Genomic DNA, 13,916 nt, shown 5'->3' with positions numbered 1-13,916 from the left:
CCAAACATATCAGCTAGTCAAACAAGCCAAGTGAACCATCCAACAGTCAATTGTCAAACAAGGCCTTAATATTTATGCACGGATAAAAGGAAAATTTTAGCCCATATAAAACCTTTATTTCCTTTTTTTCATCCGCCTCTTTTTGAACTCTAGCATTAGCACTTGGAAACTCTGCTTTTTGTTAAATTTCACACATTTGGCATAGGAGGTCCTCGTCACACACAAAACATAAAATAGCTAGTAGTGATATAAGGCTAATTGGAAGAGTTTTATAAAGAATTTGCACAACCATCAATTGTAACAAATCAACTTGGAGATGAGAATTTAGTATACGCCGTATAGGTTGGTATGTCATTTACATTTCAAATAAGAGATCATGGGTCCAAATTCTTCATGAACCACAAGGAAATAGTAGTAATAGAATAAACAATATTTTCTTCTGTTGACCACGATATTGACATACAGTTTCATTTTACAGTATTCCTTTTCCTGTTCATAGCAAAGGAGGCACATAGCTCATTCTACTAGAGGTTTTTTCCTCTCCCAAAAATACATCAAATGTTGGATCTTGAGTTTTTGTGGACATGAATTTCAATGAGTTTATCTTACGACTCATTTTTTAGCAAGTTCAGCTCCCAGTAATGTCAGCTAAATGAAGTTGTGCAAGTTCAAACAGATCACAAAGCATTAACCAGTATATGCACCATCAACCAATAAATTCACGAAATTCTTGAGCTTTGGCTTCTGAATCCATAGCAATATACGAAGTAGCTCAAAGTCTCATACGCATTATTCTAAACCAGCAATGAGGCATAGCTAGTTGGAAAAAGTAATTTAACAAACAAATTACCCTAGTCTTCAAAAAAAAAACACATTACCCTAAAAGATAATTTTGCGAAAGTGAAATTAAAATGAATATATTTCAGGATCAAATTGGGATCAAGTCATAATAAAAGTGTGCAAAATGGAACCCAAATCCAAGCTAACTGCAATTGCATATATTGGGATTTTTCCACTCAAACCAGTATACAAAGCCATATGAAGAGATAAATAAGGTGGCTCAACAGATGTTTAAACCTTCAGAGAACACCAAAGTGAGGATTCTCAATGGCTGATTGCAGTTCTTTACCAGCTGAATTCAGCACAGCAGTATCAACCTTTTCCCTGGGCATAAATAAGAATTCTCCGTCTTCACTCTTCTCAAATCCACACAACTCAAGAAATTCAATGCCTCCTTTCAATCCACCAACTCTATCCTGCAACAAAACATGGCATCAAACAGGTTGATATTAGACAATTGAACTATGTTCTTTGCCATTCACATCCAATAGTAAAAGCTCATCGTAAAGCTATTAACTTCAGCATTCAACAATATGAGAAATTACCAGACATTTAGTAACATGCCATTAGACCATTAGTATAGTGTGTCAAACCCATACCTGAAAAGCCTGGTTAGTAAGTCTGATTTTCCTGAATTTCTCCTCATCTGGATTCTTCACCACATTGCCTGCATAGGTAAAAAGAGTTTGGAATGCTTTCTTTACCCTGGCATCCTCGTCCTGGTTCAGCAATTGTCAACAAACAGCTATAAGTATTAAGGCTATGTTGTGAACCATCCAACCGGTTGATATTCATAAAACATGGTACATTTGAGAATTAGAGTGCAAACAAGCAAAAGCATTGAAGACATGATTCACCTTATGATTCTTTTTTAAAGATCGAAGGCACTCTCTCATTTGCTCTGCTTTTGTAATAGGCTTAACTGGCAAAATACTCTGCAATTTATATATAAATACATCACAATTATGGCAATTATAGATTAACTTCACAACTATGCCCATCTTAACAAAAATCCACCTTTTTCTCCTCAACAACGGGTTCAGAAGGTTTTGCAGCAGCAGGATCTTCTGGAGGCAGCCCAAGTTTGCGTCTTCTTTCAGCCTGTGAAACCAAGGGAAAGAAAAATAGCAGGTTACCACTGTTCCTCAATATTCAACTAAATAAATCCACTAATTTTCAGGCCACAAATGGCACTCAGAGAGGTAGATAAAAAGTATAGTAAAAGAAAATTTGTTGCTGAGATATTTAAGCTTGAAATCTTGCAATAAGGACCTTCTGGTCAAACTAAAGTAATCGTAAAGGTATACAACAAGGCAGAAAAGATATTAGAACCTTGTCTTCTTCCAGCTTTTTTCGAATTTTTTCCAAGGCCTTTTTCTCTTCTTCTTTCTCTGCCTTCCTGAAGGCTATCAAACTGCCAAAGCAATACACATTAATACAAGAACCATATCCTTTCTGCAGGGAATAAGATTAAAAAGCATATTCAAGTGCACATTGATTAAAGATATACTGAAAGAAGCCAAACCGTTTTCTCTCATTATCTTCTTCAATACGCTTTGCCTCAAGAAGTTCCTTTCCAATTCGAATCCTCTCCTACAGAAATTTCAAACAATTGTTAGAAGTACAACATTGAATAAATTAACAACTCGCTTTGCTAGAGGTTTTATACTCTGTTTTTAAAGAGATGGTGAAATAACAATCTACATTTAAGGAGCAAAAGAGGTTTTATACTCTGTTTTTCAAGAGATGGTGAAAGATTTTAATTGCATGGATAAATATGAATCTATCAAGCACAAGAGGGACCAAAAAAATGTGTACTCAGCTTGTAGTTCTCTTTTCTGACCATTTTTTAGCAGATTAATTTCTCCACTTGATCTAGTAATAATGTAATATGGCCCAGTGCCAAGATGAAGTGGTAGTCAACTATAATAAGACATTTCAGCATTTCTTACTCCAACTTTAGGTTTTACAAATATTGTATAAAACCTGATAGAGTAGGTAGCGTTTTGAGACCAATTATAAGGTAGCTTCCTATGTCTCAATAGGTGTAAGTGATAGCAAAAAAAAAAATAACATAGGAGATAAATTGTGTTTAGCCAACTGATAAGTATAGCAGACGTGCAAATGCTTCGTGTACATAAGCTCTGTTTACAAACACATTGAAATGCACATCAGCAATTCAACTTAACACGACAGAACTAATGGTTGTACCTTTTCTTTCTCTCTTTCCGCCCTTTTTTCTTCCTCTTCCTTCTTCTTGCGTGCTCGCTCTCTAAATATTATCAGAGAAGACATCAAAATGAATTATGAGGTATAACAATAACAAATTAGGATACTATATCAGCTTTTAACTAACTATAGTCAACTTTGATCCTATTAAAAATAAAATAAAAATAAAAAAACTGTATTAAGTATAGAAGTACAAAAAATTGAAAAGAAAACTATAGATAGCAAGGTTATGAATATTACCAGACCAAGTACTGCCTAGATATTTCTATTTTAAAAAAGCTGTAAATAAACATAAATCAAAATCATCATCCAGATAGTGAAACGGCTGAACGGCTCTAAGACTATGTTTGGATAGCAATCTAGAAGGAAAAGGGTGGGGAGGGAAGTATAACAAAGGGGAAGGAGGAAGGGGAGGGAGAGAGTGAGCTTCTATTTTCTTTCCAAATCTTTCTAATATTGGAAGGATTTGGTTTATTAAAAGAGAAGGAAAATGGATCCTTCCATTTCCCTCCCCTTCCCTTCTTCCATATGTTCCAAATAAGGGATGACAATTCCCTCCCTTTCTCTTCTCTTTCTTTCCTTCCATTTCTATCTACCCAAACATGGTGTAAAAAACTAGAGGGGATTTGGGCAAATTGCCTACCCCCATCTCTCAGTCCTGCCTTTGTCGCTCAGTTCCACTGGACATTACCTTTAATGGAGACACTCACAAGTCATATGTCATGAAAAACTAAAAATATCCTGCTCATAACTTAAACTTCTAGCACTATGAAGTCTGTAAAATAGCCAGCTCCAAAGAATTTACCCGCAAAGAAGGCCTTAATATAAATTTATGATTAAATTGCCCACCCCAAGCCCAAGAAATGCAGAATTCCCTTGCACAACTCTTTGTTTTCCAAATTCTTCATCTTATAAACACAATGTTTTATATACACAATTAAGACTCATATCCAAAGGAAAAAGCTGCAGTCTTTAGAGCCAGGTGAAGTAGACACAAACTTTCTACAAGCTTTTTGGCTCACTAATTTGGTTTCAAGGTCCAAATTCTCTTCATCTTATAAACACAGTTTTATAAGCACAATTAGGACTCTTATCCAAAGGAAAAAGCTGCAGTCTTTAAAAGTTTAGAGCCAGGTGAACTAAACACAAACTTTCTACAAGCTTTTTGGCTCACTAATTTGGTTTCAATGTCCTTTCAATTAGAACGTACGGAGTATAATAAAGTGGCAAGCAGACTCAGCATATAATTAAATAAACTATTCTTGTTGCAGGGATGGGAAAAAGAAAGAGGTTAAAAAAGATAGTAAATTTGAATGATCCAAAAATAAATTATGACCTCGAAGTGGTGAGACTTATCCAGGCTATTTGGACCCCAAAGGAAGTGTTTAGAGCCTGATACAACTGTATAGCTTATTCACCTAATACTATACGTGACTTTGTTTTGGTTTTTCTTAAGTATTCAGGAAAAGAATAGCATTATACCTAAATACATTTTATACACACATAACTTTTTATTTCTTTTAGTGGCTGAGGCAGAACAAGAAAATGCATAATGTTTCAGAAAAATAGCATAAAGGAAAAGGATATCCGTATATACCTTAGCTCCAGCAGCTTCATTTTCTTCTCTTCTTCGGTAAGGGAAGGTTTAGGAGGATCATTTTTACTGCTAGCTGGAACCTGGAAACAAATGAAGAACCAACTTTTAGTCATAGACAAACAAAAAAGGCATTCCAATCCCATGCTCGAGCAATAAAATCCGAGGAGGAACAAGGCCCAAGGCCCAGAAAGACAATGAAGTTTGAATAATAGGAAATGTAAATAGTATTGATAAGAGCATGAGAACCATGGGCATCTGATCAATGTCAGCATCGTTCTCGTGTTCAACTATCCAGTTGACAGCACCCTCAAGACTGGAACTACCTGAACATAACAGCCACATTATATGATAGTAGTTGGTGAATAAAGTGGCAAAGTTGAATAAGAAAAGGTAACAATGTAATTACCAGAGCAATGAAGTGCACGGGTAGCCCGTGCAGTTGAGAATCCCATTCCTTGGAGTTCCTGAAGCAGGGCTTTATCAACCTCAGGGACAACCATTTCTACAAATACAAAAACCAACGAAACAGAATTGAATAGGGAAGAAATAGTTATATAATAGGGGTTTTGGAAAAGAATTGAATTGTTGAAAAGTATATAAATTTAGGCACCTTGAGAATCAACGTCCATAGGAGTAGGAGTAGTAGAAGACGGTGATTCTAGATTAATAGGTTTAACGGATTCAGAAGTCTTATCTGAAAATTCAGTGTGGCCAGTTCTTTTGGTATGCAAATCACTCTCCTGATAAATCAAATTCAACAAATCAAAAAACCCTAATTGAAAAATTGAATAATGGAAAAAAAGAGAGAGGTAATTACAGTTTTGGAGCGGCAGGGTTTGCCGCAGGAAGAGCAGACGAGATTGAGAACAGGCTCAGTAGATTCAGAGAAATTGGAGTGAGAAGTGAGCTCCGCATGTTGTTGAGCTTCTTCCACGGATTTCAGAAGAGCTCCACAATCTCCGCACTGCAACGATACGCCTGACATCCTCGATTCTCGATTCTCGATTCTCAATTCTCAATTCTCAGTCCTCAATCTCATCGATCGGATTCAATCAACTTTCTCTGTCTTCGATTTCTTTCTTTTATACTACTCCTACTCCTCTGCCTCTACGATTTCCCCAACTAACACTCCAACTTTCTAAATTATTGTTTCTCGCTCATACCCTTTTTATTTTTTTATTTTATTAAACAAAAAGATAATAATATTGTCCAATTAGTTATTAGTATTACACTTCAAATCAAATTCTAAATTTCAAAAGATATCTCTTATTACTATTGCCATTTAAGGTGTTCAAACAAAATTGACAAACTTTTAAATAACTTGGATGTACAATAAAATAGTGTACATCCGTTATAAAGTTACCCTAACATAAATAAAAGTTACTAAGTATTTATGATTTATTGATAAAAGTTATCAAAATATTATAAAAGTGACCTGATTTACTGTACATCGGATATTCGGATGTATACAAAAGTTACTATTGAAAATCTAGTATCATTACAGTGGAATCATGTTATAATTAAACATTGTATAAAGGCAAAGAAATTAATTAAATAAGCATTTAATAATTCTACATTCCTACTTAATTTGTTAAGGTTAGAACCGTTGATATCAATTCCTTAATTGTGGTGCGCGAGTCAAACCTCAAACAAGTTATTATAAGAGGATATACTAAGGGGATGTTTGGTTGAACTTCTCGGGATGGGTTGGAATGAATTTAGAATCCATTCATGGTTTTATTTGTTTGGTTAGGCTATTCAAGTATAAAATCTCATACTTGGGATTTCTAACTCCATCCCATTTCACTAGAATCTTATATCCATCTCCTTCCTAAGGATTCATAATCCATACTATTAATTAAGTATGAGAAAACCATTTCATGATTAAACCAAACAACTTTGGATTGCCCTGAGACAAAGATTTCATATCACCCAAGTATGACAATCCATTCCAGCTTAGTGAACCAAACAACCCCTAAAATAGAACACGGTCTGAAGATGATCACAAGATATTAAGAGGACATCGAATACATCCTCATCTTAACCATGCATAATGCTACTACTACTTTTCCTTTTAGGACAACTTGAAAAATGATTGAAACGGAAAGTTATAACACACAAAATCGGACCAAATCTAGAGGTTTGAGACTCATGCCAAAAACTCTCAAAATTATAGGGATGCATCCTGAGGGTCATATAATGTTGTTTGAAATCATATATGATCACTAGCCGGTCATTTTAAGTCTCGCGAGAGATTGAAATTAATAAAGTTGATGTAAGTTGTAAAGACTAAATTAGCAATTAAAAACTAAAGTGGACAAACATATATTTAATGGAGATATCTACCAAAAGTCCTTTGAGAACAAGGATTGTGATGTTATTTATAGATGTCATTGAAAATATGTGACCAATATTGTGTTGCAGGCACCCGGGCCGGGTTAATTTGGTGAGAATAGATGATCACATAATACACATGAGAAATTTGATTGTTTGTATCCAGGGGTGGGTAACGCTGGCATAATTATACGGACTAGTGCAGTACGTCGTGTGTAGACCCGGTTTCCCCTTGGCCTTTCTCTTCTTTCTCCCCCCTCTTTTATGCGCCCAAGATCTTCCATCACCTTCTTCAATGCTGAAATGAAATTGAAATTGATGACGATTTTGTTCCATCTTCTTCAACTTCCCCCGATTTTAAATTCCCAAATTCTCTCAATTCACACTTTCCCTTTTCGTTTTGATTTTGAAATTGATGGATCCCCAACTCAAAGTGATTCAATGGCAAGATTTTGAACAAGAACTTGCGAGGTTATCCAGTCTTTCGTCTGCTCTCCAACAAGCTCAGAGCAAGAAACTCGCTCTTCAGCGTCACCTTCAAACCCTAATTCAGGTATCTTCTGATCCCCAATCCTTAATCAAACTGTAGTTTTTCAATTTTATTCAACTTCACTTTGATTGACTGATTCCTCTAGTTAAATTGAATAATATGATTCTTTGATAATGATAGTAGCTTGCCAATTATTATGTTTGAAAAGGGGAGTTGGATTATCAAGTTATATGTGAAAAAGTGGCATTAGCAATGTAGCAGACTAGCAGATACATGGGAAATGATATTTGTTTATTTACGGGGCTTTAATCCGACTGCCCGCGGTTTAGCGGGCTTGGACATCGTTTTCCAGGTACAATCGGAATCCTTGAGTCGGAGGAATCAACTCGATGAAATTTCTGAAAGATTGGAAGATAGAAAGCTGGTTATGGGAAACATGTTGATGCAAGCTAAGGTGGTAGAAGAACATGCTAAGACTAAAGAGGACCACCTTGCTACTGAAATTAAGTCTCTACTTGTTTCCGGGACTTCTCTTTCAGTTGCGCGCAAAAGACTGCAGGTGCTATTTCCATTGCTTACATCTTCTGCTATTCTATAATCTCTAATTAACTTCATTCTTATCCAAATCTTACCCATGATTTGATTGCCAAAATGTAATTTGCTTACAAATGGTTTGTAGGAAGGGCTTCAATTTTGTTATGCTTCGCCTTTGCGTTTCATGTAGTCTTGTTAACTACTCTCGTTCAGTTTTTACTTGTTTCTGAATGTGGCAGTGCAGCTATTTACTCTGCTATACTACTGCAGGAATCTGGTAGATTACTTGGGGGAGAACAGGGTCTTGCTCAACTAAATGGTTTGCGAAAGATGCTTAGAGTGAGACAACAACACATGGTTTCCCAAGTTGCGTATCTTTATCCAGTAAAGACCATGGTTGGTGCAACTCAGGAGCTTGAACTTGATTCGTTTCCAGGTGCGATATTATATTGTTCCTTATTAGATTTTCTGACAAGTTGAATGATGAAGCAAAATCATATGTTTACTGTAAAACTTCCATTTCTATTGGAAGTGTGTGTATGCACGTTTAGGGAAAGGGGGATGCTTAGCCAATTCAAAGAAGATGTTTGATTTCTGTTATTTTTCTTTTAAATCTGGAATTAGGTTTGGTGCCATAAAGAAGGGGCTGATTAAAATCTGGTTTTATGAAACTAGCTTTTGCATTTTTTGATATCCTTAATCAGACTACCCTTGTCTCTCATTCTTTATAGTGGTTGGATACCATTATGCATGTTGTTAAGATAAATATGCATTATGAAACTTCTCTATTACTCCGTACTTATTTTCATCACAGCATACAAATAATCTTTTTCTCCTGCTTAATTTTTATCGATATGCAGGGACTCCTGGCGGAACTCTAGATGAGAACAAATCAAAGAACCAAGGAATCTTGACTATTTCAGGTGCACAGCTGAATATGCTTCCTTTTACTCAGTTGACTTTTTTCACTGATAAGAAGCAGGTTCAGAGGTCGACAACTGCTCTTGGATATGTTGCCCATGTGTGTACTTTCTCTTCCCTTGAGTTATGTATGTTTATTATTATAAGTATTCATAGCATGTTCATATTTTAGGGAAACTAGTAATTTTGATAAGTTTCGCCTTCAGGCTAATTGCTTTTGCTCATACATAGATTTGTCTATGATATTTCAGATGCTTTCATTTATAAGTCTATAACGTGCACTCTATTTAGCCAGTCATAGTTATTTAGTAGCTCAGATGACTTGCAAGAAAATCCACATGAGCAACATTTACCCCCTTCTACAGTCCTCCTAATCACTTAGAAAAAGAAAGAAGAAGAAAGCAGCAACAATGACTGGATGATATTAATACGTTGAGTTGGTCCTTTGCAGGTTATCTCACTCATAGCTACATATTTACATGTCCCTTTGCGTTATCCTTTGCGCATGGGTGGTTCTCATTCGTATATAAAAGACTATGCACCCTCGATTGATCCCACATCTTCAGGACCCTCCTCATCTGCCTTGGCCTCTGCAAATACGAAGTGTTTGGAATTTCCCCTTTTTTTAGATGGGCAAGATGCCACCAGAGCAGCGTATGCTATATTTTTATTGAACAAGGTTAGCTAATTATGAACCTTTTTAATAAATGTCATATCTACTGCCTGAAAAATTCTACTTGTGAACCTTTTTAATAGATGTTTGCTGCCACTTTCCGGACTATGGTCGCAGTAGATTTTTGAGTTGAAGTTATATAGTTGTATGTTTCTGCTAGTTTTCTTGTTTTAATTTGCTTATTGTATACTCCGTAGCAAGATATAATTGTACTCTTTGCTGGTCATTTGCTGTTCCTTTATATTCATTTTTGATCTGTAGTGCTTGATGAGATATGTGACGGACTTGGATGAAAATCCACTAGTCACCAGCTAAAGATTCTTACTCAATTAACTAAGTTTTTTCTTCCAATTGTTTTGCATATTGCAGGACATAGAGCAGTTGTTGAATTATGTTGGGATTAAAAGCTTAGGGCCTCGACATGTATTGGCTAATCTGAAGGAGCTGTTTAAAACCATACTCTCGCCGAACTTTATAGAAAGTGAATGATATCAGACTTTGTAAGTTAGGTATAGTTTTGTAAATGGTTTTTCTTCTTCTTCTTCTTTTTTTTTTCTACTCATTATGGGTGCATTTTCTCTTTTTTTCCCCTTGAGCACCTGATTAAAACTCAATCATCTACCATGGAGATGATGTGTATTCTTTGTGAAGCCGGCATAGGATTGGCTGTGTCACATAACTGAAATTGCATTCTTTACCCTCCTTATCCTGTAGTTTAGTTTACGAGGTCTGATGCTGTATTCTGTATACGACGGAAAATCCCAAGGATAAGCATAGTGTAGTATATGATGACAACTAACCGAGTAATGTTGATGTAGCAGACTGAATTTTAAGAATTGCAAAATTCTACGGTTACTTGTATACTTAAGATTTATTTTTTTTACATTATGTGCTGCGAAGAATTTATTATTGTAGTCTTTGAATGTTCACTGATGTACAATGCAATGCAAGAGGTAGAGACTGATGTATTAAATAATGAGAAACAGACAAGGGTATTATCCTTTAAGAGGGAGTGCTGTCCACGAAGCTGAGCATCACTCCTCTTAAAGGCTATTGGAAGTATAATATGCATATTACAGGATCCGTAACGGCAGCGAACATGGTGAGGACTGAGGAGCTGTGGTGTTTGATGTTGTTTTTAATTATTGGAAGTGAGAAGTTGCAGTCAGATGGTTGTATCAAGTTTCCGGTCTCTAATAATAATCTAATCTAATTGGTGGATTAAAGTGGTACTTGTTTGTTGAACTTACTAACTAATTAGAGTAGTGATTATTTGATGCAAATGACATGATCATCAATCTTAAGTACTCCGTAGTATGTAAAGTTGGAGTGGTAAATGTAATGTGTGTACTAGTCTACTGTCGTTTGACTGTGTGAGTGAGTGACAGCCTTGCATTGATAGGAGTAGTGGTATATCAATTTCCCAAAATGAATAGACTGGTGCATGAAACAAGTGAGTTGGAAGTCAGCAAGGTAATTAATTAAATGGGAGAAGTAACTGTTGGTTGGGTGTAAAGATTAAATACTGTTACTGTTACGGATACAATACTAAAAACTGTAACAATGAATGTCTAACTGTTAGGCATTAGAGTAGAAAATAGAAACTTGGTTGAGTTGTATTCTCCCACTTTTACCTTTAAAAAGAGAGTTGACCCATTTATTTGTCTTCTATCTTTCCTCTTTGTTTTCAAATTTAGGGAAAGAAAAGAAAGGTTAGAAAGAATAGTTGTAGCTGACAAGCAATGGCGGAAAAGAGGAAGATAAGCAATGAGAGTATTATAACTTACAAACACCACAAGACAAGTGCACTATGTCCGTCTTCCGACCATTATGTTCGTCTCAAGTTTGTGAATCAGGTCTCTTTTTTTTCTCTCAGTGTTTACTTATTGGGGCCGTGCACATGCTTCATCTTGTACTTGATCTCACAGTATTCATTTATTTCAAGTAGTATGTGTTCATTTATTTCAAGTAGTATGTGTATTTATTAAGATAAGATAAAATGGGGTATTTGTAGGACAATGAAGAAACCTTTTTTAAGGTGTTGCGTAATGCCAATCTTGGCAAAGCCTTTAAAGCATACTCTCATCACCACAATTTGACTCACCAACTTCACTTCACCTTTGACGGCATGCGTGTCAATCCTAACCTCACCCCCGACGATGTACGTTTCTTTCTTTCTTTCTTTAATCCAATTTAAACTATTCCTACTTAATTTGATTTTTTGAAAAAATGCATGCAGCTAAACGTGAGGGATGGAGATGTATTTGACGTTTTCAGCTATGTACACGGTGGTGGTGGTGCTGCTGCTGCTGCTGCTGCTGCTGCTTTCATCAGCTTTAATAATTTGGGATGAAGCTCCTTCTTAACCCAATTGTTTAAATTGGATTATTAATAATTTGGACCATTCACTAATTGCTGTTTAGATGTAGTAGGCCACTGTAGTTGTGCTTTTCAAGTTTTTAATACTACTCTTCTAGGCTCCTAGCCCTTGGATGTATAGTGTTTGTATTTGTGTTAAAACAGAAATATGTATGTACTACTCCGTAGTTAATTAAAAGTTTTCCTTTGATCATTAACAAGTGCATACAATGATATGATTAGGTGGGTTAATTGTTGATGCAATACTTACTAATCAGCTAATTACAATGTTGATTAATGCTTTTAAGGAAGTAGATTGATGCGGTAATTAATATTGGTTAAAAAAAAAAAAAAAAGTTGATGGGTTTGGAAAACGTACAAGTAAAAATGAAATTAGGAATTAAGGTTGTAGAGGATAAATCATAAATGTGGAATGAGATATTAGGTGGTGATGAGATCACTCATCAGTGATGAGGTAGGTGGGGATGGCTGTAAATATGATGAGAATGAGTTGATAATAAGGATACCACTGGAGTACTGGGTACTAGCATCTCAAAACTACAGTAGTATGAAATGAGCAGGGGAGTGTGAGAGTTAGCGTGTATGAAAAGATAATATCACTCTATGCCATAATCTACATTCATATCAAATCCATCCATCACTTATATTCGGGTTCAATAATAACACCATTTATTTATTCTTACTTATTTTGTGTGTGGAGTGGAACGTGTACTTGTATTCCCTTCCAGCCTTATCAAATCCATCCATCACTTATATTCGGGTTCTATTACTTGTTCTTTCCTCTATCTCTATCTCTCAGTGTCAACAAATAAGCAACAAAGCCTGATCTGAATTGAGGGAACAAATGGAGCAACAGCAACAACATGACCAAGTGCAACAACAAGAGGTCGACCCCAACTTTATGTATCTCAAGTTTGTCAATCAGGTACTTTTGATTTACTACAACTATATGGTTTGCTTCCAGTTCATACACTGTATGATTAATTTATGTAAATTCAGAATGAAAAGGCAACATTTATAAAGGTGCTTCGGAAATCGAAGATAGCAAAGGCATTTAACAAATACTACCAAGTTAACAACATACAACATGGCACCGCTCGCTTCCTTTTCAATGGCAATCGCATTCTTCCTACTTGCTCTGCCACTCCCTCTGATGTACTCTTCCTTCCCCCTCTTTCTTTCTTTCTTATATACTACTCGTACGTATGACTATGTCTCTACATAATACATATTCTCTTATTATTCTTCTACTTGCATTGCTATGATCATAACTAAAGCCTTCTACATACATACCGTTGGATATTCAAGATGGAGATCAAATTGACGTTGTTCGCGAGGTTGCTGGAGGTGCTCCATCCTAAACCATAGATCAACTTCTACTGCTGCTTTTATTTATCTTGTTCATTAGTCACAGTACGGAGTGTAAGGTTATCCTACTCCGTATTAGTTACTTAGTTAGTAGCTATTCTTAGGATTTTAAGGCTGTTGGCTATTCATTAATTAGGAACCTGGAGGCTAGAGCTACGTATTAATTAATGTTTTATGCTTAAACACCAAACCCATCACTACCCTTTACTAAACTACTCTAATTCACAATCATCAATTGTTTGTGCTTCCTTTTATTTCCTTTTTTTTTTTTATTTACAATCCTGCTTCATAATCTTTACCCTATCATGTGTTATTATGCTTATTGTCGCGGAACATCTACTATTGAATGAATTGATTGTCGCTTTACTTTGTTATCACCTAACTCAGACTTCTACAAATAAGAATGCGACTTTAATTTGTTTTGCAATAGCTACTACTGACTCAAACTCACCAAAGGATTTATTACTTGAATGTTTCAATAAATTAAACTAAAACACGGGAGGAGTTGGCACTATTTAAGATAAACTAGTGATTAAAATTTTAATTAAAGA

The 13,916-nt window shown here is 35.6% G+C and overlaps 4 protein-coding genes across 4 annotated transcripts; 3 read left to right on the top strand and 1 right to left on the bottom strand.

Moving 5' to 3' along the window:
* Positions 1–718: 718 nt before the first annotated feature.
* Positions 719–5,821, bottom strand: LOC110714754 (UBX domain-containing protein 1-like). Its single transcript, XM_021893299.1, has 12 exons — positions 5,484–5,821; positions 5,277–5,406; positions 5,073–5,168; positions 4,913–4,989; positions 4,667–4,746; positions 3,052–3,112; positions 2,366–2,433; positions 2,173–2,254; positions 1,858–1,941; positions 1,698–1,775; positions 1,440–1,559; positions 719–1,256 (listed from the first exon to the last, which is right to left on the bottom strand). Exons 1-12 carry the CDS (start codon positions 5,649–5,651, stop codon positions 1,080–1,082), a joined length of 1,221 nt encoding a protein of 406 aa, XP_021748991.1. The 5' UTR covers positions 5,652–5,821; the 3' UTR covers positions 719–1,079.
* Positions 5,822–7,114: 1,293 nt separating this feature from the next.
* Positions 7,115–10,501, top strand: LOC110714745 (UV radiation resistance-associated gene protein-like). Its single transcript, XM_021893286.1, has 6 exons — positions 7,115–7,553; positions 7,843–8,049; positions 8,295–8,460; positions 8,885–9,045; positions 9,397–9,624; positions 9,988–10,501. The coding sequence occupies exons 1-6, from the start codon at positions 7,416–7,418 to the stop codon at positions 10,105–10,107; spliced, it is 1,020 nt and encodes a 339-aa protein (XP_021748978.1). The 5' UTR covers positions 7,115–7,415; the 3' UTR covers positions 10,108–10,501.
* Positions 10,502–10,578: 77 nt separating this feature from the next.
* Positions 10,579–12,332, top strand: LOC110714747 (small ubiquitin-related modifier 1-like). The gene is made up of 3 exons (XM_021893289.1): positions 10,579–11,474; positions 11,633–11,779; positions 11,858–12,332. The coding sequence occupies exons 1-3, from the start codon at positions 11,361–11,363 to the stop codon at positions 11,969–11,971; spliced, it is 375 nt and encodes a 124-aa protein (XP_021748981.1). The 5' UTR covers positions 10,579–11,360; the 3' UTR covers positions 11,972–12,332.
* Positions 12,333–12,405: 73 nt separating this feature from the next.
* On the top strand, positions 12,406–13,851 carry LOC110714748. The gene is made up of 3 exons (XM_021893290.1): positions 12,406–12,922; positions 12,997–13,152; positions 13,275–13,851. Exons 1-3 carry the CDS (start codon positions 12,842–12,844, stop codon positions 13,356–13,358), a joined length of 321 nt encoding a protein of 106 aa, XP_021748982.1. The 5' UTR covers positions 12,406–12,841; the 3' UTR covers positions 13,359–13,851.
* The last annotated feature ends 65 nt before the right edge of the window (positions 13,852–13,916 follow it).

Source organism: Chenopodium quinoa, unplaced genomic scaffold (genome assembly GCF_001683475.1).
Source record: "Chenopodium quinoa cultivar QQ74 unplaced genomic scaffold, ASM168347v1, whole genome shotgun sequence".
Taxonomy (NCBI): domain Eukaryota; kingdom Viridiplantae; phylum Streptophyta; class Magnoliopsida; order Caryophyllales; family Amaranthaceae; genus Chenopodium; species Chenopodium quinoa.
This window is presented reverse-complemented; position numbering and strand designations above follow the sequence as displayed.

Excerpts from the sequence above, each read along its gene's own strand:
- LOC110714754 (XM_021893299.1), bottom strand. The coding sequence starts at position 5,651 with ATGTCAGGCGTATCGTTGCAGTGCGGAGATTGTGGAGCTCTTCTGAAA. Across the intron at positions 5,407-5,483 it reads AACCCTGCCGCTCCAAAACT|GAGAGTGATTTGCATACCAA; the intron begins GTAATTACCTCT and ends TTGATTTATCAG. Across the intron at positions 2,255-2,365 it reads GAAGATAATGAGAGAAAACG|TTTGATAGCCTTCAGGAAGG; the intron begins GTTTGGCTTCTT and ends TTGCTTTGGCAG.
- LOC110714745 (XM_021893286.1), top strand. The coding sequence starts at position 7,416 with ATGGATCCCCAACTCAAAGTGATTCAATGGCAAGATTTTGAACAAGAA. Across the intron at positions 8,050-8,294 it reads TTGCGCGCAAAAGACTGCAG|GAATCTGGTAGATTACTTGG; the intron begins GTGCTATTTCCA and ends ATACTACTGCAG. Across the intron at positions 9,046-9,396 it reads CTCTTGGATATGTTGCCCAT|GTTATCTCACTCATAGCTAC; the intron begins GTGTGTACTTTC and ends GGTCCTTTGCAG.
- LOC110714747 (XM_021893289.1), top strand. The coding sequence starts at position 11,361 with ATGGCGGAAAAGAGGAAGATAAGCAATGAGAGTATTATAACTTACAAA. Across the intron at positions 11,475-11,632 it reads GTCTCAAGTTTGTGAATCAG|GACAATGAAGAAACCTTTTT; the intron begins GTCTCTTTTTTT and ends GGGTATTTGTAG. Across the intron at positions 11,780-11,857 it reads CTAACCTCACCCCCGACGAT|CTAAACGTGAGGGATGGAGA; the intron begins GTACGTTTCTTT and ends AAATGCATGCAG.
- LOC110714748 (XM_021893290.1), top strand. The coding sequence starts at position 12,842 with ATGGAGCAACAGCAACAACATGACCAAGTGCAACAACAAGAGGTCGAC. Across the intron at positions 12,923-12,996 it reads ATCTCAAGTTTGTCAATCAG|AATGAAAAGGCAACATTTAT; the intron begins GTACTTTTGATT and ends ATGTAAATTCAG. Across the intron at positions 13,153-13,274 it reads GCTCTGCCACTCCCTCTGAT|CCTTCTACATACATACCGTT; the intron begins GTACTCTTCCTT and ends TCATAACTAAAG.